Source organism: Cebidichthys violaceus, unplaced genomic scaffold (genome assembly GCF_023349555.1).
Source record: "Cebidichthys violaceus isolate CVI_PGR_0920_01 unplaced genomic scaffold, fCebVio1.0.p SCAF_8, whole genome shotgun sequence".
Taxonomy (NCBI): Eukaryota; Metazoa; Chordata; class Actinopteri; order Perciformes; family Stichaeidae; genus Cebidichthys; species Cebidichthys violaceus.
In genome coordinates, this window is record NW_027176964.1 from 6,098,785 (window position 1) to 6,121,327 (window position 22,543).

Genomic DNA, 22,543 nt, shown 5'->3' on the forward strand with positions numbered 1-22,543 from the left:
GTCACCTTCTCCGAGGTGGGACTGTCTAACAACCTGACCCACCTCCACACTTTCTCCGCCACGTTCACTCAGCCGCTGTGCTTGGGCTTCGGACTCTACAAAGCTGAGCTCAACAGTCACATCTGTATCGTCAAAGTCTGAGGAGGAGAAAAGGGGAAAGGAGCACAGAGAAAAAGGACCCTGACAAGCACTGTGCTGGTGTAACTTAGACAAAGCCAGGCCAAGACACTCCACTTTCCACTTCTAGAAACCACACAGTCTGTAACTTTGAGCCTCTCTGATGTTTCTCTCCCCTCAGATCTCAGCCTGAGCTCATCTTCTTCCTCAATAAAGTGACAAAACCATATTTCCTAAAACTGTGATCAAGTGATATTGACATGGAAATATGGAGATATCTGAGAATAGAGCATTCACTGAGTGAATATGAGTCGATCCTAGCGGGACAGCAAATGAAAAGGCTTCTTTGAAAAAGGACAGAAATAGGTTTTGGTAACAAAATTACAAGATTGTTGTTGATGTGCTTTTCATTCCACAAAACTGCAGACGATCGGTGATCTAAAGATATAAAGAAGGATGCAAATGTTCGTGTTGGTAACTGGACACTAACTCATCCCATTCTTTGCTTAAGCATCTCTGATGGTCTTCCTCAGTTTGACTGAGAGCTTCATTTTGTGAATTCCAACATTCTGTCTATGTTTTTAGACATCAGGTGTATCTTCATCAGGCTGGTTTATGTGTTCATATACTCAACAAAAATACAAAAACAACAACTTCATAAAGAAATGATCTGATATCTGAAGGTACACAAGGAGCATTTGAAACTTTTTAACTCGGCTTGAGGCAACAAGAAGGGATGACTGATTTGATTGAATATTAAAGTAAAACAAATAAAAACAGCTGCCAGTCACTCGCTCTCTTTGCTCTTTGAAGCAGCTCAGATACCCAATTATTCTCCCATTTTCTTTATTTCTCTATAAAGGTGAGTGGGTGGATGTAACATAGCGGGTGAGAAAGAAGCAGAAGGAAAGGGGGGGCAGAGAGAGAGATAGACGAGGAAAGAGAGGGATGCAGCGATATGAGCATACTCTGGCTTGGTTACGATCACACTGACTGCCTGACTGCCGTGCTGTGAAATAATGTGATAAGGGATTTTATGACCATACGACGGTGCTCCAGCTAGGATATGGAATACAAGATTGTTCAGACGGAAACAGGTGATCATCTATTTTTTATTCACTTTAAAATATTAGCATTGCACTGCACTGCGAAACTGTAGTTCATTTTAGAGCTTTTGTTTTAACGTGAATAGTTGATTATTTTGCAATGTGATTCCTTCTCCAACCAAATAGCAGCTGTATTTGTGTGTGATGAGTAGGTCGTAATAAAGCTAAGAAAAAGATGTTTTCACACATGCTGTTGCTCATCTTGGTCAAAGATAAATGTACTGTTTTTGACTTAATATATATACTGAATAGCATCATTTAAGAAAAATGGCTCCAATCCCCAATTTCACATTTGATTCCTATGAGTTAAACAACAGAAAGGCTGCTGAACTCAGAGAGAAAATAAAAGAAACATACTAAACTGTGACATTGTTTTTATGTATACTTACTATATTTGTGTCCATAAGTGTGAAACAAAAGCACAAGTGAGAGAAAGTGTGTGTGTGTGTGTGTGTGTGTGTGTGTGTGTGTGTGTGTGTGTGTGTGTGTGTTCTGTGAGGGAATTCGTGTTGATCAGCATTGGGAGGGAGGGGGGTTCGTGTAAAAGACAGATGGTCACTCAGTGGAGTTGTTCCCCCACACCATCTCTCTTTCTCACTCCCTTCTGGGTCCTACATCCTTTCCCTGTCACCTCTCCAAAATCTTACCTCATCTGTTTAGTTTTTTTCTCCCTCGCCTCTCATCAGCACCTTTCATCGCCCCATCCTTCCCTCCATCTCCATCAGTGAAAGTCTGAACTCTGATTTTTGCTCACTTCGCTGCCGTTGTCTTTGCAAACCCTTTCTTCCCTCTTTTGCCTTCTTGTCAGGTTTTTTGCTGAATAAATCAACTTGAAAATACCAAGAGAATTCTTTTTTTTTTTTTGTGTGTGTGATTGTTGTCATTCTGGCCCCTGCTGACACAGCACATAGGACGCTCAAGAGGTTTGGGACTTGTCTGTGGCAAACAAGAAAACTAGAAGATCAGACAGAAAGGGAATGATTGACAGCTATGGCCAATAAAGAATTCTGAGTATTTCTCTGAATATTATTTTGCTCTGAATCACATCTGCTGGTTGGGTGCATATTAATGTACTTCAGCTGGTACCAGTCAAAACTACACAGAGGTTTAAGTTTTTCACAAAGACGATTTGTTTCACCGTAGCATGTTTTTTTCGTGTCAAGCTGTCCAAAGTGACGCTTCTCTACAGTAGAATCGATCCCAGATATCCGACCAAACATCCTAGGTTCAGTCATGCACCTGAGGTCAGTCACATTCGACCTCCCCATGCTGTTGGGTGTGCTCCTGTTGTTGGGGCCTATGGAGTCTTGGGGCCAGAATGACACAGAGCCCATCATCCTCGAGGGGAAATGCTTGGTCGTGTGCGACTCCACTCCTTCATCCGAACCCGGCGGTAACGCCCTGGGCATGTCGGTCCGCTCCGGCTCCGGCCGGGTGGCCTTCTCCGCCAGCCGCCAGACCAACCACGAGCCCACGGACATGAGCAACCGCACCATGATCATCTACTTTGATAATGTGAGCATGTGATTGCTTATGTGTCTTTAAGTAACAGTATGCATGGCTTGGAGTTTAAATATAGCCCATGCATGACATGAGAGGACAAATGACATTGTTGCAGTCTTCTGCCATTAAGATGCACATATGATTAGAGATCTAACAGTGAGGGAAAATGCTAAAGGGGTAAACACTGAACTTTTAGACTCACTGTGCAGACATGCTGGGCTGCATTTTCATCGACATTTAGGGCTTTTTTTTTAAATATGTCAATATAAAAAAAAATCTGTATATGGGAGGAGTCTGAGCTCTAACTGCATGGACAAAAAGAATGACCCAAGTGCCTTCCTCCTTTTTTTTTCTCCCTCTCTTTCTGTTGCATCAGATTTTGGTGAACGTGGGCACTCATTTTGACCAAGAGAGCAGTGTGTTCCTGGCACCAAGAAGAGGCGTGTACAGCTTCAACTTCCATGTTGTAAAGGCCTACAATAGACAAACTATTCAGGTCTGATACCTCAACTCTGACACTTCTCATAGCAGTGGAGCGACATGTCCTCTCTAATCCCTTCATTTGCTCCCTCTTACTGTAGGTCAGCTTGATGTTGAACGGCTGGCCCATGATTTCAGCTTTTGCAGGGGACCAGGACGTGACCAGAGAAGCTGCCACCAACGCTGGCCTGGTGATTATGGAGAAGGGGGACAAGGCCTACCTCAGACTGGAGAGAGGCAACCTGATGGGAGGCTGGAAGTACTCCACCTTCTCCGGGTTCCTGGTCTTCCCTCTGTGAGGAAGATGGCTGAGGTGTCGGAGTGGTGATAGGAGGAGAATTGGATAGAGAAGTAGTGAGAATGAGGTAAAAATGAAAAGTGGTGGTAGAAAAGAAGGCCTTCAGTCTGTAACTCTCTATAACATCGCCCGAAAGGATGTGTTTTATGCAAAAATTAGATGAAGATTGTGGAAATGAAGATAATTCTCGCTTGAGACCCAAAAGAAGAAAGTTCAGTAAACATGACTTACCTGTTGATCTAATTTGCTCTGTTTCTGTGAATAAATATCCGTTGGGTTTATATAAGAGATATAAAATATTAAGTAGCCGTGTGCAATGTAGGCTTCTGTGCTAAGATTCTTTTTTTTTTTTTCAAAGTGTTTGAGACATTGCTGTGCTCCACATGACACCCTGGCTAGCTAACATGCGTGCTAAACTTTCCCTTTACTCTGCTGTGTCGTATGACTGATGCTCCTCTATATGCCTGTCTCCTGCAACAAATGTTTATTTACACAGAAATTTCTATGGAGGGGAAAATATTGAAATAAAATGACGTAATGTTGGCTCAGTGTATCGTTTTTATGCGTGCATTGTCAAATATTCCTTCCCACAAACATTTTCAGACAGACAATATTTCATGGGTCATTGCTCGACGAACACACAGAAATAATTGATTTGATAGTGTAATGTGTTAAGGACGTGACAGTTTAATCTGCCCACGCAAAACAGTATTTCTCCCTCCCTCTCATTGTACTCTCGCCAGTGCCACGGCAGCTGTTTGTAAATATAGCTCTCACCAGCAGAGTTAGCGTTGGCGTGGACCAAGCAGACCAGCATGGGGCAGAGTGTAAATGTGGTGAATAGCGGATACTCCTCGCAGGGCCGCAGACAGATGGAGGCCTTGGCGACCAGGCAGGCTCTTCTCTACAGCCATAGATAAAGTGCGGTGTGCTGTCACATGCAGTCACTTTCGCTTCCCTGGTTCATGACCATCCCTTCTCTCTCCGTCTGTCTGTCGGTCTTGTATCAGAAAAACACCCAACCTTATTCCCATGCAGATAATTAGGGCCTCTGGTAATCTTTTCCCATTTTTTGTAGGACGATAGCTCATAAATATTTAGCTGATGAGAAAAGAAATGGTGATATAAAAATGAAGGCCAGAGTAGGCTTACAACCGTGCAAAACTGGCAACTTCCTCAGGGGCCCCAGTGCCAGGGGGACATGCAAAAGCTGTAGGTTCCCAGTGCAACAATTGGTTTGTGATAACATTAGTTGTTTCTTGTTGTATTGTAAATTGTAAAATATTGCACAACTAAAATACAATATCATCTTACATGCTAAAGGCCTTCACGTTGGCTTTATTACCTGATCTCGAGGGCCTGTCCTTAAGAGAGAGAGAGGGGGTGGGGGGGTCTTAACAGGGGCCCCTTTATGTGCACCCTATTAGCAGAATAATTTGTCTCTACAACAGCCAAAACAACTAATAATCATATTTCAGTCTGGCTGCACTAGAGGGCGCCAAAACCCCAGTCACAGAGAACTGAATGACTAATTGAAGCACACAAATCACATTGGTACCTAGTAGAAAGCAGTTGTTGATACCTCACAATGTAATAATACACAATAGAAACCCGTCAATGTGCCCACGGGGTTTCGATGTGTGTCTTCAGGTAATACAGCAATATCACACGCTGAGGATAATTGCTGAGCTGAAGCCAATGTAATAAAGCCTTGAAAAAAACCTGACATTGTCATCCACAAACGGGCCTCTCGGGTTACACAGTCCATTAACCCTTTCAGATGATTATAACACCGTCTATTTTTCTCCAGTCAGCTCTAACGGGCCCGTGCTTTCTAACGTGAGCATCTATGGCGGCAAAACGGAAACGTTGGAGATCACTTAATCGAATGATTCCAGCTAGGCCGCATTTATTGTTTTTTCAACCTAACTATGGCTCTCATCCCGCCCAGAAGCAGACACAAATGTGACGGATTGCTCCTCCCACCAATGAAATAGCCGTATGCTGCCGGCTCAGGAGGAAACGGACCAATCACCGTTTGATAGCCTACGAGGGGCACGCATTCTACGCTTTCTCTGGCAAGAATGTTAGTTCCTGCTCTTCCCTGGCCGTTTCCTGTAATCGTACAGTGTTGTGAGACGGAGAAAGCCATGTGTGTCGATGCAAAGGTAAATTTAGCACCCCGAAATTATTACTGTGAGAGTTGGGGCAGTGGATATGATGGTTATTTTCATGTATTTTTGCGGAAAAATAGACGCAGACCAACCGAAACAATATTGCGGCCTAACCCGTGTCTGAACGTTGACGAGCAATGGTTATTGTGGCACGTTGCTTTGGTTTGGTCCGGTTTGTTGATGAGATTGAAGGAGTCCGGTGGACTGAATGGTTGATAGTAAATGACAGAGAAGGGAGGAAAGGGTTCCAAACATACAACACATCATGTTTATTGGCCTCAATATGCTTTCGGTGCCACGCACCCTTTTGTAATAGGCACATCTTAGTCGCGGTACAAGCTAATGCTAGCCGACGGTTTAGTGAGAAAGACTGCAATACGACCAGAGAGGAAAGCATCCCACCTCTCCAACATCAGTACCCTCCTCGCCTGACTTCACTACCAACTATTTTTATTCGCTGAATGTTCCCAAAGTAGCTTAGCTTTTTATTTAACTATTGAAGCTAGCTGTGTTTGTTTTTAAAGCTCAAATACGACATTGAAAGCGTTTTCTGGACAAGGTGGCAATGAGTTGTGTGTTATTTTCAATAACATTTTTTTTTACAATCTGTTGTCGATCTTTAGTTTACTGGGCGTTATATGTCATTTAAAAAACAAGTTTTATTTCACAATTGTTATATGATTTAGTGGTGTGATGCTCTTAAGTCACAGTAGAGTAAACGTGGTAATTTCAGTCACAGCTCTTATGATTAATAAATGTAAGTGTGGTTGTGTGTTTTTATGTGAAAGTTGTCTGTGATTTAGTCAACAATGCCTTAATTCTGTGCGTTAGGAACCAAACTTGAATGTGTGATGTTGATGGGCATCAAAATTGGAGCTTAAAAAGGAGACCAGGTCCAAAAGTTTCAGGACTACCTTTTGCCATGCAGGGCCACATTTGTTACTGCGTTATCTTTGTACAATCAAACACACGTGTCCTAACCATTGATGAAACCCACCACCACATTTAATTTGTTGTCTACAGATTTGAGCTACATAATCATCAGTGTAGCGTTTGTTTGTATAGTGCTAAAGTAATTTGTTTTGTGCTTTATTGACATCAGTGTTTCTCCTCTTTTACCAGCTGTTTACTTGAAAGTTGAGAAGAACTGGCCTGCAACAATTTAGCTTCCATCTCGGAGTCTTTTTAACTCTGTGCCCGTCTCCCTGTGTGGAGTGGGCAAGATGGCAGACCCCATCATGGACCTCTTTGAGGACACACCCCTGTTTAACCTGGATGCCCTACCGGACGACTCCTTCTCTCAGGGCTCCTCGGACCCCGTGGAGGAGGCCCTTAAGCTGGCGTTGGGCCAAGTGGACCCACCGACCGAGTCTGAGCTCACGCTCAACGCAGGCCTCGATGTTTCTGTAGCAACTCCCACCATCCCGGAGCCGGCCCCCGTTCAACTCCCCACACTGCAGCCGATGCCAGTGGCGACTGCTCAGACTGTTTCCATATCTGCGGCTCCCACTGTAGTTCCTGCTCCTGCACCAGTTGATACTTTACCTCAGATCCAGGTCCAGACCACCATACCCACCAGTAGCACTGTTCTGCTGAGCACACCTCTGACAGTTTCCAGCTCCACAATCACCACCACCGCCACCACGCAGCAGCTCACGCAGATAACTCATCAGCTCACTCCACAGCAGTTAGCTGCCATCACGCAACAGGCCGGTGGCAAAATTGTCATACTCAAAGGTCCCCAGGGTCAAGCCCAGGTGCTGCAGACTGTGTCAGGAGCCACAGGCCAGACGGGTGGAAAGGTCATCCGTGTGTTGTCTGGCACTCCTCTTAAGCCCGGCATGTCCATACTGCAGGGGGGGACGGTCTTGAATCAGACCAGCCCGGGACAAGCTCAAATCAAGGTGGGTGCTGCTGGGGTGCAGAGGCTGCTGCAGTCTCCCAACGGGCCAGTGAAACAGATGCTGCTGACCTCTATGCCCCAGCAGACACAAGGCCAGACCATTCAGGTGCAGATTCCTGCCCAAGCACAGATGACTCAAGGCCAGACTCAAGTCCAAGGCCAGGTGCAGCTCCAGCCAGCCATGCAGGCCCAAACGCAGGTAAGCACTGCTTCTTCTGCTACAGCAGGCAGACCACAAGGTGACGCTTGAATCCAGCAACGGTTCAAGCTGTATTTTTAGGTCAGTCTTTTTTCCTCAGTGTCGTAATGAGTCTCATTCTGCGTGTCTGATTGTAGGGTGGCGAACCAAAGCGGATCACCCTCGTTCTCCAGCAGCCTTCCCAGGCTGGCACTGCTGCGTCAGCGGGTCAAGGCCAGCAACAGGTGACACAAGTCCAGCAGGTCCAGACAACCCAAGGGGGCCAGCAGCAGATCCCAGCTAGACTGGTGCTGGGGCAGCTCCCGGGAGGCAAACTGGTCCTCCAGGGAAGCCAGCTAGCAGCCCTGACCCAGGCTCGAGCAGGTCAGGCTGGAGGGCAGCCCAAAGTTCTCACAATTCAGCTGCAGGTGCAGCAGCAGCCCAACCAACAAGGAGGAATTAAGGTGAGTTAGTGGTTTCCCTCCAGTACGTGCATTTTGGTTTTCTTCTTCTCTTGTTTGTGGCACTTAGAGATCTGATTTTCTCTTTTGTCATAGTGTGGAGGGCTGTCTCCATGCAAGCTGCTAGCTTTCTATTGATGGAAGGGTGTGTGGGAGGTTTTGAATGTGACTGATGATAATAGAAGCAATTGTAATTGCCAATACACTTAATATTGACATTTGTCTACTTGCAGTCACATTTTTCAACCATTCCCCAGTATTCAATTCTTTCAAATGGTGTATTTTTGTAATCTGACCCCCGGTGACATGTTGCTGCCCGGCAAAATGCCACCAACAACAAATGTGGCTCTGCGTGACCGATGTTTTAGTTTGTGTTACACTAGAGTTGTTGTTTCTGCTTGTTTTAGACGGTCACACTTAATATTGCATGTGCTGTTACATTACACCACAAAGGAACAATGGCTACCTTTGTGTGGCCCGGGACGGATCAGTCCAAATGATGAATATTCCCACATTGGCTCCGCTAACTAGTAACATTAGCAGTTTAATGTTAAAGCTTGCCTCTTTTATTTGCCGTGTAAGGACATTCATTGTTGTAAATCATCAGTACACTGTAGCCAGTGAATATCTGATGCAGTGGAGTGGCCAAGTGCTAGAAAATGAATGGAGATAAAGGAAAAAATGAATTACTGCAGATTTCTTTGTTACATAAGACTGAATGGTTTCAGGTTCAAAATCAGCAATGTGGCTCTTTGTATTGAGCAGTACATCAAATTGATTGTTGGCTCTCAAAATGTTCATACCCTCCAAATACTGTACCACATTATTTCCACATAACCTTTAATCATAATTTTAAAATTATCACATGATTTAAGGTAGAGATTTACATCTTGAGTGTGCCTCTGTTTAGTTTACTGCTGTTTTATACTCTCACGGCTGTTTTTTCCACCACCTTAGACCAACATGGCAGCATTTTGGGATATGTTTTTTTGTTGGTTGGCTTATCGAGATTCGATATTAAAATGATCGGGAGCAGTTTCATCTCTGTGCATTCAGATCAGACATATGTTCAGGCTATGTTTAGCCTAGCTTAGCACAAAGGTTGGAAGCGGAAGGAACAGTTAGCCTAGCTCTGTCAAAGGCATCTTTCACAGCTTGTAAAAGGTCCTGCCGTAAAACACGCTGGACCGTTACCTCTACTAGAGAACCCTAACTGCTTAACTGTGTTACATTTAACATTGGCTTTTTTCAGGTTTTGAAATCTATTTCTTCGGTTGTTTTTTAAGCGGGCTGTGGCTTCACATGTCTGTTCTTTCACTGTTACAGTACCAGCTGGTCTCAGGAGCCGGCAATACTGGCAGCCCACAGGTGTTGCAGATCACGCAGGGTCAAGGAGGACAGAGAGTAGCGGTGCCACTCAAAATGCTTCTGCAGCCACAGGTAGACCTCCAGATGTGCATAGACATATCCTATTTTTATCTACATGCATACTATTATAGAAAGGGCGGGGTTGGGCTTAAGAGTTTCTGTGTGGCAGAAGGTCTTCTGCACACTCAAACATTCTTCTTCATACAGACAACCTCTGCTGGCGGCACAGTCTCTGTGGTGAAGGTCATCAACACATCGGCCGCAGGCCCCTCCACTACAACCACGACTCCATCCCAGGCCATCCGCATCACCAAGGCCCCTGGCGAGCCGGCCTCTGTGCGGCGGGTGGAGATCCTCTGCAAGCAGGAGAAAGCGAACCGTATTGTGGCGGAAGCTATAGCTCGGGCCAAAGCGCGCGGCGAAAAGAACCTGCCCAGAGTCCTGAACCAGGATGAGCTTCCAGCCACACAGACCTCCCCAGAATTGGGGGGCACTGTGACTGTGGTGTCCACTGCTAAGAAAAAGTCCAGCGGAGGAGGAAGCAAGAAGAAAAGTCCTGTTGCTGGAGGAACGACTCCCAAAACCACAGGCGGTGCCGACAAAAAGAGCAAAGTGAAGACGCCAGGAGGAACGACTGGAGTGGCTGGAGGCACCGTTGTAGCCGGGAACAAGAGCAAAAGCAAGACTAAGACAAAGTAAGTGATGCTGTATGTGTGTGAGGGGGAATCATTTGATTCTAACGTGTTACTCTGTGTTTGAAAATGTTCTTTCTTTCTTTCTTTCTTTCTTTCTTTCTTTCTTTCTTTCTTTCTTTCTTTCTTTCTTCACCTTCTCGCAGCACTATTACTCTAGTGGGAGCAAAGAAAAGAAAGCGCAATGCGTCCTCAGACCACTCTGATGGGGAGTTGAGCCCTGCCTCACCTGCTGCTCTGGATGATGATCTGATTACGGTACAAACTTGTACATGGTCACATAAATAAGAATTGGATTAGAAAAATGGTCTGCAGACTGCCAGCATTCACTGTAATTGTCTACATTGTGCATGCTGTAAAGGAGGGTTTTGACTCAATGTTTCAGCTGATTCATACTATCAACACAATTTACAAAGTATGCTTCTATTTTTTTGTCTGAGTTTACTTTGGTGGATCTTCATCTGCTTGACCTTTTTTTTTTTATTTATTTATTTATTTTTTTTAAAAGCACTGAATTTTATACCTTTGTCTTCTGGCCAGAAGAGGCGCTCCAATCGTGTGGTGAAGAGGAAGAAGTACACAGAGGACCTGGACATCAAGATAACGGATGATGAGGATGAGCAGGAAGATGTAGACGTTACTACAACTGCGGCGGCTGTGGCCTCCATCAGTGGCGGGACGGCAGCGCAGCTTAAACAGGAACTGGAGCTGGATGTTGACGGACAGCCCAGCATGCAGTTCTTTGTGGTGAGTTTAAATGTACTGTAACAAATGTATTTCTTTTCTGGTGAGATTAAAGGAATTGTCATAAAGAGATAGACACTGATTGAAATTGAGTGGGTTTGTCTTTAGTGTATTACTTTTTAATTTTTTTTACAGGAAAACCCAAGTGAGGAAGATGCTGCCATTGTAGATAAAATTCTGTCTATAAGGTTGACCAAGAAGGAAGTATGTTTATTCCATTTATTTATTTCCAATACAATTCTTTAATTAAATTTAATTTTGAAAATAATTAAAATCCCCAAACCTGTATTTGTCTTTAAGGTGTCCCAAAACCAGTACACCACTGTTGAGGAATTCTTTGTGAAATACAAGAACTAGTAAGTTTCAATATCTCAATGAACATCTTTGACCGTTGCTATTTCTATTTCTAGAGGAGACATTTTAAATGAGTGAACTCTTTTGTTCTCAGTTCATACTTGCACTGCGAGTGGGCCACTTTGAATCAGCTGGAGAAAGATAAGAGGATCCATCAAAAGATCAAGAGGTTCAAGACCAAGCACGCACAGATGAGGCATCTCTTCCAGGAGGTGAGAGCGGAGCAGATCCGGAAACCTCTTGTTTTAGGATGCAGTTGATCTGCTTTGATCTATAACTATTTCTACTGTGGGTGACCCTGTGGTTCTGTTTTAGGACGAGGAAGCTTTTAACCCTGACTACGTAGAGGTGGACAGGATCCTGGACGTATCCCACAGTGTGGACAAGGACAACGGCGAGGTGAGAGAATCACTTTTACAGCTGGACAGAAGAGCTCAGCTGTTCTCTCTTGGCTCCTTCAGAAATACAACCTTTTTCTTCTTTTATGAATTGGCATGTTTGCAATAGTTAAAAACTTGCTTTCCCTCTAGCCCGTTATCTACTACTTGGTGAAGTGGTGCTCTCTGCCTTATGAGGACGCCACTTGGGAACTGAAGGAGGACGTGGACGAGGGCAAGGTCGAGGAATTTAGCAAAATCCAAAACCGACAACCTCGCCTGAAGAGAACGGTGAGCAGTCAAGTGGAAGACGGCAAGGTGCCATTTTTTTAATTCCTTGTTCTTTTCTGCTCACTAACTTTCCCCTCTCCGTCCTCAGCCACGGCCACCTGCCAGTGCATGGAAGAAGTTAGAGGAGACCACAGAGTACAAGAATGGCAACATACTGCGAGAGTACCAGCTTGAAGGAGTCAACTGGCTCCTCTTCAACTGGTACAACAGGTATTTATCACACACAGTCCATGTGTTTTGCCTTTAGCAAAGTGTATTTTGAAGCCACATCAAACTGGATTGAGACATTGTGTCCAGTTGGAATGATACTTGTTGATCGCTTCTCCCAAGGATTCACTTATTCCTCGCTGTTTCTCGTCTCTCAGGCAGAACTGTATCCTGGCAGATGAGATGGGTCTGGGGAAGACCATCCAGTCTATCGCGCTGCTGTCTGAGGAGTACGCTGCTGGCATCCAAGGCCCTTTCCTGGTCATTGCTCCCCTCTCCACCATCACCAACTGGGAGAGGGAATTCTGCACATGGACCAACATGAACGCCATCGTCTACCACGGCAGCCTGGCCAGCCGACAGATGATCCAACAGTATGAGATGTACTTCAAGGACGACAAGGTGGGGTTATTGATTACGACTATTGTTGATTAACTTTACTGATGGTAAACGTGTCTAATGAAATTTGTCAATTCTGTCTACAGGAGCACTTGATCCCGGGTGCGTACAAGTTTGACGCCCTCATCACGACATTTGAGATGGTGTTATCCGACTGTCCAGAGCTGAGGGAGATCTCCTGGCGCTGTGTGATCATTGATGAGGCCCACCGCCTCAAGAATCGCAACTGCAAGCTGTTGGACAGCTTGAAGATGCTGGATGTGGTGAGTGGGCCTCAGCCAAATCTGGATTTTGTAACAAAACATTCAATTGTGCAGAGAGTAACGGGATGCTGGTCGTTGGATGGCTAAAACGTATTTCTTATTTCCTGGTTCTTTCTTCTGTATTGTCCCTGCTTTTATACATTTGTTTTTTTTCATTCCCTCTCTGCCTGAATATTTGGTCCTACCTAAACCTTCTTCCCTCCCTGCCTCTCCTCCCTCTGTCCTTCTCTATCTAGCTTATGCTTGTGTTCTGCTCTTGTATTTTCTTCCAGGAGCATAAGGTGTTGTTGACCGGCACTCCTCTCCAGAACACTGTGGAGGAACTCTTCAGCCTGCTTCATTTCCTGGAGCCCGCTCAGTTCGCTTCTGAGACTGAATTCCTCAGAGACTTTGGAGACCTCAAAACAGAGGAACAGGTGTGAAATACACACTCACTCTCCTATTCACACACAATGTTCTTTGTCTTGTCCATCTGCACATTGTGTTGGTATTTTGTAGCAGTCACTGAGCAAATCTTCTTCTTCTTATAATTTTTTTCCATGGGTCCACAGGTTCAGAAGCTGCAGGCCATCTTGAAGCCCATGATGCTACGAAGGCTCAAAGAGGATGTTGAGAAGAACTTGGCACCCAAACAGGAGACCATCATTGAGGTTAGTGTAAATAGTGCACATGCAATGTAAACTGTGTTAGGAGATCTAAACAACACAAATAAGGTAACAATTTGATTCCTTGACTGCGTTTATTCTCAGGTTGAGCTGACAGATGTCCAGAAGAAGTACTACCGGGCCATCCTGGAGAGGAACTTCACTTTCCTCAGTTTAGGGGCAAGCAGCAACAGCAATGTCCCCAACCTGCTCAACACTATGATGGAGCTACGAAAGTGCTGCAACCACCCCTACCTCATCAATGGTAGTGCATCAGAATATTAACTCAATAGTAGCTCTTCGTACCTGCTGTCTGCATTTGTTTGTTAGATTCAGCCTAGAAAATATCTACTTCACATAGTAACTGACCTAAATTGTGCCATACTGTCCCTTTAATCCTTTGGAGGGCAATTCCAAGTAGTATTAACATCAACAAAAAAACCACAAGTTGTTGTAGTATATATTTATTTGTTGCCATTTTACAGATGGAGCATATATTAAATCCAGAGTTGAATGTTTCTCCAAAGCTGCCAATAAGCTGTCAGAGCTGCATTTGCTTGTGAACATCTAGCATAATAACACTGTCCCTCTTTTGTCCAGGCGCGGAGGAGAAGATCGTAGCTGAGCTGCGGGAGGTGTATGACCCCATGGCGCTCGACTTCCATTTGCAGGCCCTGATTCGGTCGGCCGGCAAGCTGGTGCTACTGGACAAGCTGCTGCCTCGCCTCAAGGCCGGTGGCCACAAAGTGCTCATCTTCTCCCAGATGGTGCGCTGCTTAGACATTCTGGAGGACTACCTCATCAACAAGAGGTAAGAAGGCCACGGTGTATTTAATTGCGGCTGATGATTTTTTTTTAAATTATTGTTGATATTATTATTATTATTATTAAGATTAAGTATTGCCATAACTGTTCAAGTATTGTGAGGACTTATGTGATGTGTTAATGTTAAATATATTTTTTTACAGATACCTTTATGAGCGAATTGATGGCAGAGTGCGTGGGAACTTACGACAAGCTGCCATCGATCGCTTCAGCAAGCCTGACTCAGACCGCTTTGTCTTCCTGCTGTGTACCCGTGCTGGCGGCCTGGGCATTAACCTCACTGCTGCTGACACCTGTGTTATATTTGACTCTGACTGGAATCCTCAAAATGACCTGCAGGTACAAGATTGTACTGTTCTTCTTTCTGGTCTAAAGATAGTTCAATGAGACTGCGACAACAAACCGTCTTTATATTTATTTCTTTGTTTACTCTTTTACGTGTGGTTTTTTTTTTTTATGTCAGCAGCTGCCTGTGATGCACTTTTGATCCTTCTTTTATTGTTTTATCAGGCCCAGGCGAGGTGTCATCGTATTGGTCAATCTAAGGCGGTCAAGGTGTACCGTCTGATCACTAGGAACTCTTATGAGAGGGAGATGCTGGATAAAGCAAGCCTGAAGCTTGGTCTGGACCGTGCCGTCCTGCAGAGTATGAGTGGCAACAAAGAAACCAACGTCAACGGGGTAAGACTGTTGTATCACATCTTTAATATAGTATTTACATCTTTATTTAGAAAAAATTAGTTTGCTTAATCCAGTTTGGGCTGCTTGTGTAAATGACATCTGTGTCACCTTAAGCAAGTACAGCAGTTCTCCAAGAAGGAGATTGAGGACCTGCTGAGGAAGGGAGCCTACGCCGCCATCATGGACGAAAATGATGAAGGCAGTCGCTTCTGCGAGGAGGACATCGACCAGATCCTTCAGCGGAGAGCCACCACCATCACCATAGAGAGCGAGGGCAAGGGCTCCACGTTCTCCAAAGCCAGCTTCGTGGCCTCTGAGAACCGCAATGACATTGCCCTCGATGACCCGGAATTCTGGCAGAAGTGGGCCAAGAAAGCCGACTTAGACATGGACTCCATGAACAGAAAGGTAAGTGCAGGTTTTTTTGGGGGGGAAGATTGAGGTTTTACAGTGCTACTGTGTATATATTGTTCAGAGTAATATGTAATTGACTAAAACTCTTTGTTCTCCACAGAACACCCTTGTGATTGACACTCCCAGAGTCCGCAAGCAGACCCGCCAGTACTCCACTTTACGAGGTGAAGGTGGAGACCTGTCTGATCTGGACAGCGACGATGAGTACCCACCGGCTAATTCCAGACAGTCGCGTTCCTCGCGGCGCTCCGACCGTCACAGCGGAGGGGGCTACGGCCGCACTGACTGTTTCCGGGTGGAGAAACACCTGCTGGTCTATGGGTGCGTAGGCTTTGCTGCTCAAATTTCTCAATCTAGACTCAGAACGTTTGTCCCCTGTTCTCACTCTACGACCTGTTCTCTTCTTATTCTCCAGTTGGGGTCGCTGGAAGGACATCTTATCCCATGCCAGATGTAAGCGTCGTCTGAGTGAGCGTGACGTGGAGACAATCTGCCGAGTCATCCTGGTCTTTTGTCTGCTCCACTATCGTGGCGATGAGAACATCAAGAGTTTCATCTGGGAGCTCATCACACCGCCAGAGAACGGCCGCGAACCCCAAACGCTACTCAACCACTCTGGTAGGATCTTCACACAGAATCACCCGCACAATGTTTTACTTCCATCCTTAGTCCTTGGACCGTTTGTTGTCAGTTGAAATTAACTGTAGAACGTCTATCTCTGCCTAGGCCTGTCTATCCCTGTCCCAAGAGGCAGGAAGGGTAAGAGAGTAAAGGCCCAGAGCACGTTTGACGTCCAGAAGGTGGAGTGGATCCGCAAGTACAACCCTGACACCCTGCTGCTGGATGACAGCTACCGCAAACACCTCAAGCACCAGTGCAACAAGTCAGTGAAGCACAATCAGCTGCGTGCGTGCGTAAACGCATGAAAACATTGTCGTCTTTGTTCGAACGCTAAACCTCTCCTCTCCTACCGCAGGGTGTTGCTGAGGGTGCGCATGCTCTACTACCTGAAACAGGAGGTGATCGGCGAACATGCAGACGCTGTCCTGAAAGGGGCTGACAGCAGGTATCTAATACTGCCCTTTGTACATTCAGCCAAATGCAGACACACACAGGCTCTATTACTGAAGTTCACTGTGCTGCACTCAAACACAGTTTGCCATGCGTTCACTTATTTTATTTCATGTATTTTTTCTCAGGGACGTCGATATCTGGATGCCGGAGATGGAGCAGCAGGAGGTCCCTGCAAGATGGTGGGATACCGAAGCAGACCGCTCACTGCTTGCTGGCGTGTTTAAACATGGTAGGTTTTCTCTCTATATAAGCTCAAAACATTTACGAGCATAGTGTAAGGATTTGTTATAGCAAATAGGGAGTGCAGAATTTGGTTGCATATAGCGATGTGGTTGGAGAATGCAACCAACTGACGACCCCCTCACTCAACCCTCCCTTTTCGAGACTGTAACCGTCAGAGGTCGTCCTTACCATGAATTCTCTACTTAGGAAGTCAGAGTGAGATAGTTTCGGTTGTGGTCATGTTCACCATTATTGTGACATGTCAAGCAGCTGCAGTTGCCTCCGTTCTGCTACTTTTTATTAAACACTGTGCCTCGACTCTTTCTCTATTACCAGGTTATGAGATGTACACCACTATGCGGGCTGATCCCTGCCTCTGCTTCCTGGAGAGAGCTGGTCGGCCTGATGACAAGGCCATTGATGCCGAGCAGCACACTGGTGATGCCGAGCTGGGAGACGAGTGAGTTATCTTGACTAATGGCCAATTAAAACTTATCAGCGAATAGATTTATGGCAGACTTACAAGTTAACTGGTTATTGTAATGTTGCAGACATTTTTACATTTGTTAGTTTCAAAGTTTCACTTTCATTGTAACTTGAATTAAAATGTCAATGTCTTAGAATGAACTATATGAAATGTATTGTATAATGGTGTCCCTTTCCCTGCTTAATGGTGCCTAATTGTTTGTATTGTGTAGTCCTGATTATGATAAGTACTCAGAGGACCCGGAGTTCAAGCCTGCATCAAGACACGCCAAAGATCTTTTCGATGAGGTAGGAGTCTGAGCAGTCACATTGAAGCCGCTCTTTCTGCACCTTGCGGTTTTTGCTAACCAAGCAATCCCAATAAGCGGTTTAATGAGTCTCTATTTGACCTCGTCTTCCAGCCTGATTCCATGAACGTCGACGATGAGATTTCTGTGGAAGACAAGGTGGGGCCAGCGATCACGGAAAGCTTTTCCATCCAGAGCGGTGCGTGCGACTGGCCCTCGAGCTCAACACTTACAGCGCGGTTGCGGCGACTGATCACAGCTTACCAGCGCAGCTACAGGCAGGAGCAGCTGAAGATCGAAGCCGAGGCGAAGGGCGACCGCCGGCGCCGGCGGTGCGAACAGGCCAGCAAGCTGAAGGAGATTGCACGGCAGGAACGCCAGCAGAGGTACACCGCCATTAAATTATTATATTCTACTGCACATGCAGTATCAATAAAGACTTAAACCATCATGTTTTATTTTCTTCTCTTTTATAGATATTCAGTAAATATTCCTTTTCGTCCTTTATTTCACTTGCCTTTCTGTCTTGCTCCCAGGTGGACACGTAGGGAGGAATGCGACTTCTACCGCGTGGTGTCGACTTTTGGTGTGGAGAAGATGATAAAAAAGGAGCAAGGTCTTCCTGAGGCAGGAGATCCCGATTTTGACTGGAACCGCTTCCGGACCTTTGCTCGTCTTGATAAAAAAACGGACGAGAGCCTCAGTCGATACTTCCGCTCTTTCGTTGCCATGTGTCGGAGAGTCTGCCACCTGCGCCCAGGCCGCGGGGACGGTAATTACCTAACCTAACTCATGCTGCCAAAAGCTCGGCTTAGCGACTTGAGCAGCAGTTAAAAGTGTTTGATGCTTACTTTTTGTGACAGCTCACAACACCATGTACTTGCACATGTCCTCTTTCTAAAAACCTGGATTTATCACTCTTAATATTTATATATAAGTAAATATCTCGTTGTCTCATCCTGCTCAGAATCATCAGAGCTTTCCCAGACTGTCGCCCCCATCACTGAGGAGCGTGCTTCCCGAACCCTGTACCGCATTAGCCTCCTGCGTCGCCTCCGCGAGAGAGCGCTGCCCCACCCATCCCTGGAGGAGCGTCTGCATCTGGCTCCGACCAGCTCCGAGCTGCCCACTTGGTGGAATATTCCAGAACATGATCGTCAGCTGATGCTGGGCGCCGCGCTGCACGGTGTCAGCCGCACTGAGCTCTCCATCTACTCGGACCCGCAGTTCACCTTTAATCAGGCTCGGGAGGAGTTCATCCAGAACCAGCAGGCCCCGCCACCCCCACCTGAAGCACCGCCCATCATGTCCCTCAGCCAGCCGAAGCCTGTGGAGGAGGTGCCCGTTGTGAAGGTGGAGGTATTTAAAGAGGACGCCAGGTTGCTTGGAGGTGAAATCAGTGCTGAACTGCAGAGTACGCCCATGGGTCACCACCACGACGGCAAGGCACGAGCGCAGGGCTGGAGCCTCAAGAGGAGCAGGGGGAGGAGCAGCAAAACGGGAGGAAGGAAGGCAGAGGGAGAGGGAGGGTCAGATTCTGACTCTGATTCTGATTCTGGCTCGTCGTCCTCTGGGCGATCAGGCAGCAGTGACGAAAGTGGAGAGAGTGAGGAAGAGGCGGAAAGAGGTATGTTTGTAGTCATAGAGAAAAAAGTTGAACGCTTCAAGAACAAACTCAACAATTAATTATGTTCTCTTTTTCTTCATAGCAGGCATGAAGCTGTGTGACGTGGATGAAGAAAATAGTTTACTCTCTATGACTCCATCTCAGGATGGCATTCCTCCTCCTGATCCTCTCAGAGTGGATTGGCCCAAGGTAATTAATGCACAGTTCACAAAATTTGATTAAAGCATTTCTCATGAAGGAATAAACCACATGTTTTTTTTTTTATTGTCGTGAATGACCGATACATTGGGCTCCTCTTTTGTCTCAGGACCGCGTGTTAATCAACCGCCTGGACAGTTTGTGTACGCTGATGCTGACTGGTCAGTGGCCCTCAGGGCGGCGCTACGTGCCCGAGGCTCAGCTCAACACAAGCTCAGAGCTGGTGGGAGACGAGATGGCCTACACGAGGGTGATCCGTAAACCCAGTGGCACGCCCGGTGTCCCCGGGGAAGACGGCGAAGATGGAGAGTTCACTGTCAAGCTCCTTAAGGTGAGTCGACAGTGGAGGATGAAACGATGTTCTCTGAGGCATACGCATCTAAAAAAAATAAGTGTTTAAAGTGAAAGACAGACACTACAAGGTGCAGCTGTGATGTGTAGATCACGGCTAATTTAGAGGTATCTCTGTTTGTGGCACTGTCAGGAGGAGGGGCTGAAGCTGACCTTCTCTAAGCAGTCCCTGATGCCCAATGGGTCGGGGGGAGAGAGCAGTGGCCGCAAGAGGCGCAAGGACCAAGAGGTACGTGTGTCGGATCTACAGTCAACAGGGGTGACTGTGGCTCAGTGGTAGAGCAGGATCGTCTTTCAGTCAGAGGATCGGCGGTTTGACTGTTAGTCCATGACGAAGTGTCTTTGGGCAAGATGCTTCACCCCAAATTGCTCCCGTAGGCTGTGCCTGTGGTGTATGAATGGATGTGAATGGCTAGTTAGAGTCCTGATGGGCAGGTGGCAGCTTGCATGGTAGGCCCTGCCATCAATGTATGAACGGGTGTGAACGATGACATGTAGTGTTAAATCACTTTGAGTAGTCAGAAGACTAGAAGTGCGATTATACAAGTACAGTCCATTTACATGTGCTCCACTCTAGTACAGGAAGAGTTGGATGCAAAAACCAAACTGCTTTGGATTTAGTTTAACTTTTTTCTGGCTGTCTCTCTTTTAGTTATCAGACCCAGATGGACTCAGTGATCCACTGGAGCGTACTCCTCGGCGCAGGGACCCTCCCACCTGGTTAAAGGAGAACCCAGATTATGAGGTGGAGGGAGACATGCTGGAGGTATATATTCGTGATATGGAACAGGACCAAGTGTCAATTCATTTTGCCGTGCTTATTAAAAGGCCCTGGTCTCTAGCTGGTAAGGAAACATAATATCCTAACTATGTTTCCGCCGCAATCCATAATTTGTCTTGTTTCCTCAGCTTCTTGTGAACAGGAGCAAGAGGAAGAGGAGGAGGAGGGCAGATAAACCCCTGACAGGCAGCGAGAAGGTCAAAGTCATCAACATGAGGACAGGAAAGAAGGTGAGACATGCAGCGATTGGCATCATAGAGACTTGATTTGTTGGCTGCGTGTTATCTCTCGCCAACAGACAAACATCCAAATGTTTCTCCTCTGTAGGTCGGAGCTGCTTTCTGTCCGATGCTGCAAGACCTGAGGGAATATCTGGAGGAGAACCCCGATAATGCTGTAGCTCCCGACTGGTCCGAAACTGTTCGGAAATCTGTACGTACTCTGAGATGTTACGCTATTACCAGACTTTGTTGTGCAGCATTGTTTCACCGTTTCCGAAAAACTCTGATTTCTAATCCTTTTTCCTGTCACAGGGCTTCCTGCCGGCGACCTTCTTCCACCGACTGCTGACCGAGCACTCGGAGATCCCGAAGAAAAACAGGCGCCGCCACCACCACCACCACCATCACCATCACCACGCTCCAGAGCCCGCCCCTGAAGACCCCACCTTGGACGGAGTGGAAGAGGAGACTCTGGTGTCAGACGGAGCCTACATGATGGATGAGGAGGACCTGGAGACCTCCCATCACTTCCTCACCAGTCCGGACTTTGACGTGAAAATGGAGGGCGGCGACAGCCTTTCCCAAGGTGACTATGACAGCTCGGATCAAGAGGCACTATTGGACGATGTCATCATAGCACAGAAGGACTCTGACTCCTCATCAAGCTCAGAGGATTGACTGAACCCCTCTCGCCGAACACATCGGACTTAGTCCCCTTCTCAACAATGAATCATGTAATTCCTCGTCATTTATTTTTACCCTTTTTATGTATCAAATTATGGACGAATGTGTTGTTTTTTTTGTCGCAACTTTTATTCATTTATTTTATATAGGTATTGTTTTGAAAGGAGCAGGTTTGCACCCATCTGTTTTCTTTTTCATCATCACAATTGTATTTCATCGTTCTCTCCCTGATCCTCCTTTCTGACAAAATGGCAAAAAGCTGAGCTTTCTTTCTTACTTCACGACTCGTCGTTCTCCTCCTCTTCCCTCCAAACCTATTCTTTCCCATGACATTCCCAGCCATGACCAAAAGGGGACCGTTGCTGTACAGATACCTTTTCTTATCAAATAACCTCAATGCTGGTCCTCTAGCGCTACATGAAACTGGACATGTGTACTGAGCAGAGCCCGGACCCAAATCCCACAATCCCCCCCCACCATCTCGTTTGGTCATGTCTTCTGTGTCCAGACGAGTCTGTGAACTAAAAGGGGATCCAGTGCGTGGATGTACTGTTATTGTTTTCACTCTATGGGAGGGGTGGGGTTTGGGAGGGAGGGAGGGAGAGGGGAAATGGCGTATTAGTTACTGAAGCAGTGCTAGGAGGATGGGTGTGTTGTCCAATGTAGAGCTGGTCAATTATGTACTACGGTGCAAAGATGACGGCAATGAGTTACTCTTCTTGTTTTATGATCTGAGTGTATCTGTGAAATGAATAACAGCAATCTACAGTGAAAGCAGGTGTGTTTGTATTATTGTGACTTTCACCAAGCAGAAGCAATAACGAGGTTTACTGTTTGTACATAAGTTTGGCTTGTGCCCTATTTATAGCATTTGATAATGCTTCGGAGCTTAAATTATTCCTGTTACGAACTACAAGTTATTAATGTCCACATTCTTTAGTCTAATGCAGAACATAATAGTACTAGATAGTTATTTGTTATTGCGTTAAAAGCCCCTTACATAGCCACTGTTCCACTATGTCTTTCATCACTTTAAAAAAAGTAATTGTTATGAATCTTTCTAAAACAAGGTGGCTGAGATATGTTATTAGGCTATATGGGTACTACACAACACGAGAAAAGGCCTTGCTGCC

The 22,543-nt window shown here is 46.0% G+C and overlaps 2 protein-coding genes across 5 annotated transcripts; both read left to right on the forward strand.

Moving 5' to 3' along the window:
* Positions 1 to 137: 137 nt before the first annotated feature.
* cbln12 (cerebellin 12) lies at positions 138 to 4,047 on the forward strand. The gene is made up of 4 exons (XM_068701514.1): positions 138 to 1,214; positions 2,032 to 2,738; positions 3,103 to 3,222; positions 3,308 to 4,047. The coding sequence occupies exons 2-4, from the start codon at positions 2,457 to 2,459 to the stop codon at positions 3,503 to 3,505; spliced, it is 600 nt and encodes a 199-aa protein (XP_068557615.1). The 5' UTR covers positions 138 to 1,214; positions 2,032 to 2,456; the 3' UTR covers positions 3,506 to 4,047.
* Positions 4,048 to 5,569: 1,522 nt separating this feature from the next.
* chd8 (chromodomain helicase DNA binding protein 8) lies at positions 5,570 to 22,184 on the forward strand. 4 transcript variants are annotated; one of them, XM_068737656.1, is made up of 39 exons: positions 5,570 to 5,672; positions 6,801 to 7,780; positions 7,918 to 8,223; positions 9,547 to 9,660; positions 9,796 to 10,283; positions 10,427 to 10,538; positions 10,821 to 11,027; positions 11,160 to 11,228; positions 11,325 to 11,380; positions 11,473 to 11,590; positions 11,694 to 11,777; positions 11,909 to 12,046; positions 12,135 to 12,256; positions 12,412 to 12,655; positions 12,739 to 12,915; positions 13,188 to 13,331; positions 13,467 to 13,565; positions 13,665 to 13,824; positions 14,160 to 14,370; positions 14,528 to 14,723; positions 14,895 to 15,065; positions 15,180 to 15,473; positions 15,580 to 15,800; positions 15,895 to 16,097; positions 16,206 to 16,362; positions 16,456 to 16,545; positions 16,679 to 16,782; positions 17,112 to 17,235; positions 17,474 to 17,549; positions 17,663 to 17,934; positions 18,085 to 18,320; positions 18,516 to 19,175; positions 19,258 to 19,364; positions 19,483 to 19,704; positions 19,858 to 19,953; positions 20,377 to 20,490; positions 20,634 to 20,735; positions 20,833 to 20,937; positions 21,039 to 22,184. In XM_068737656.1, the coding sequence occupies exons 2-39, from the start codon at positions 6,902 to 6,904 to the stop codon at positions 21,402 to 21,404; spliced, it is 7,644 nt and encodes a 2,547-aa protein (XP_068593757.1). In that variant the 5' UTR covers positions 5,570 to 5,672; positions 6,801 to 6,901; the 3' UTR covers positions 21,405 to 22,184. The 4 variants fall into 4 exon arrangements, with proteins under 4 accessions (XP_068593757.1, XP_068593759.1, XP_068593758.1 ...); XM_068737658.1 differs by having other exon boundaries at positions 19,261 to 19,364; XM_068737657.1 differs by having other exon boundaries at positions 10,824 to 11,027.
* The last annotated feature ends 359 nt before the right edge of the window (positions 22,185 to 22,543 follow it).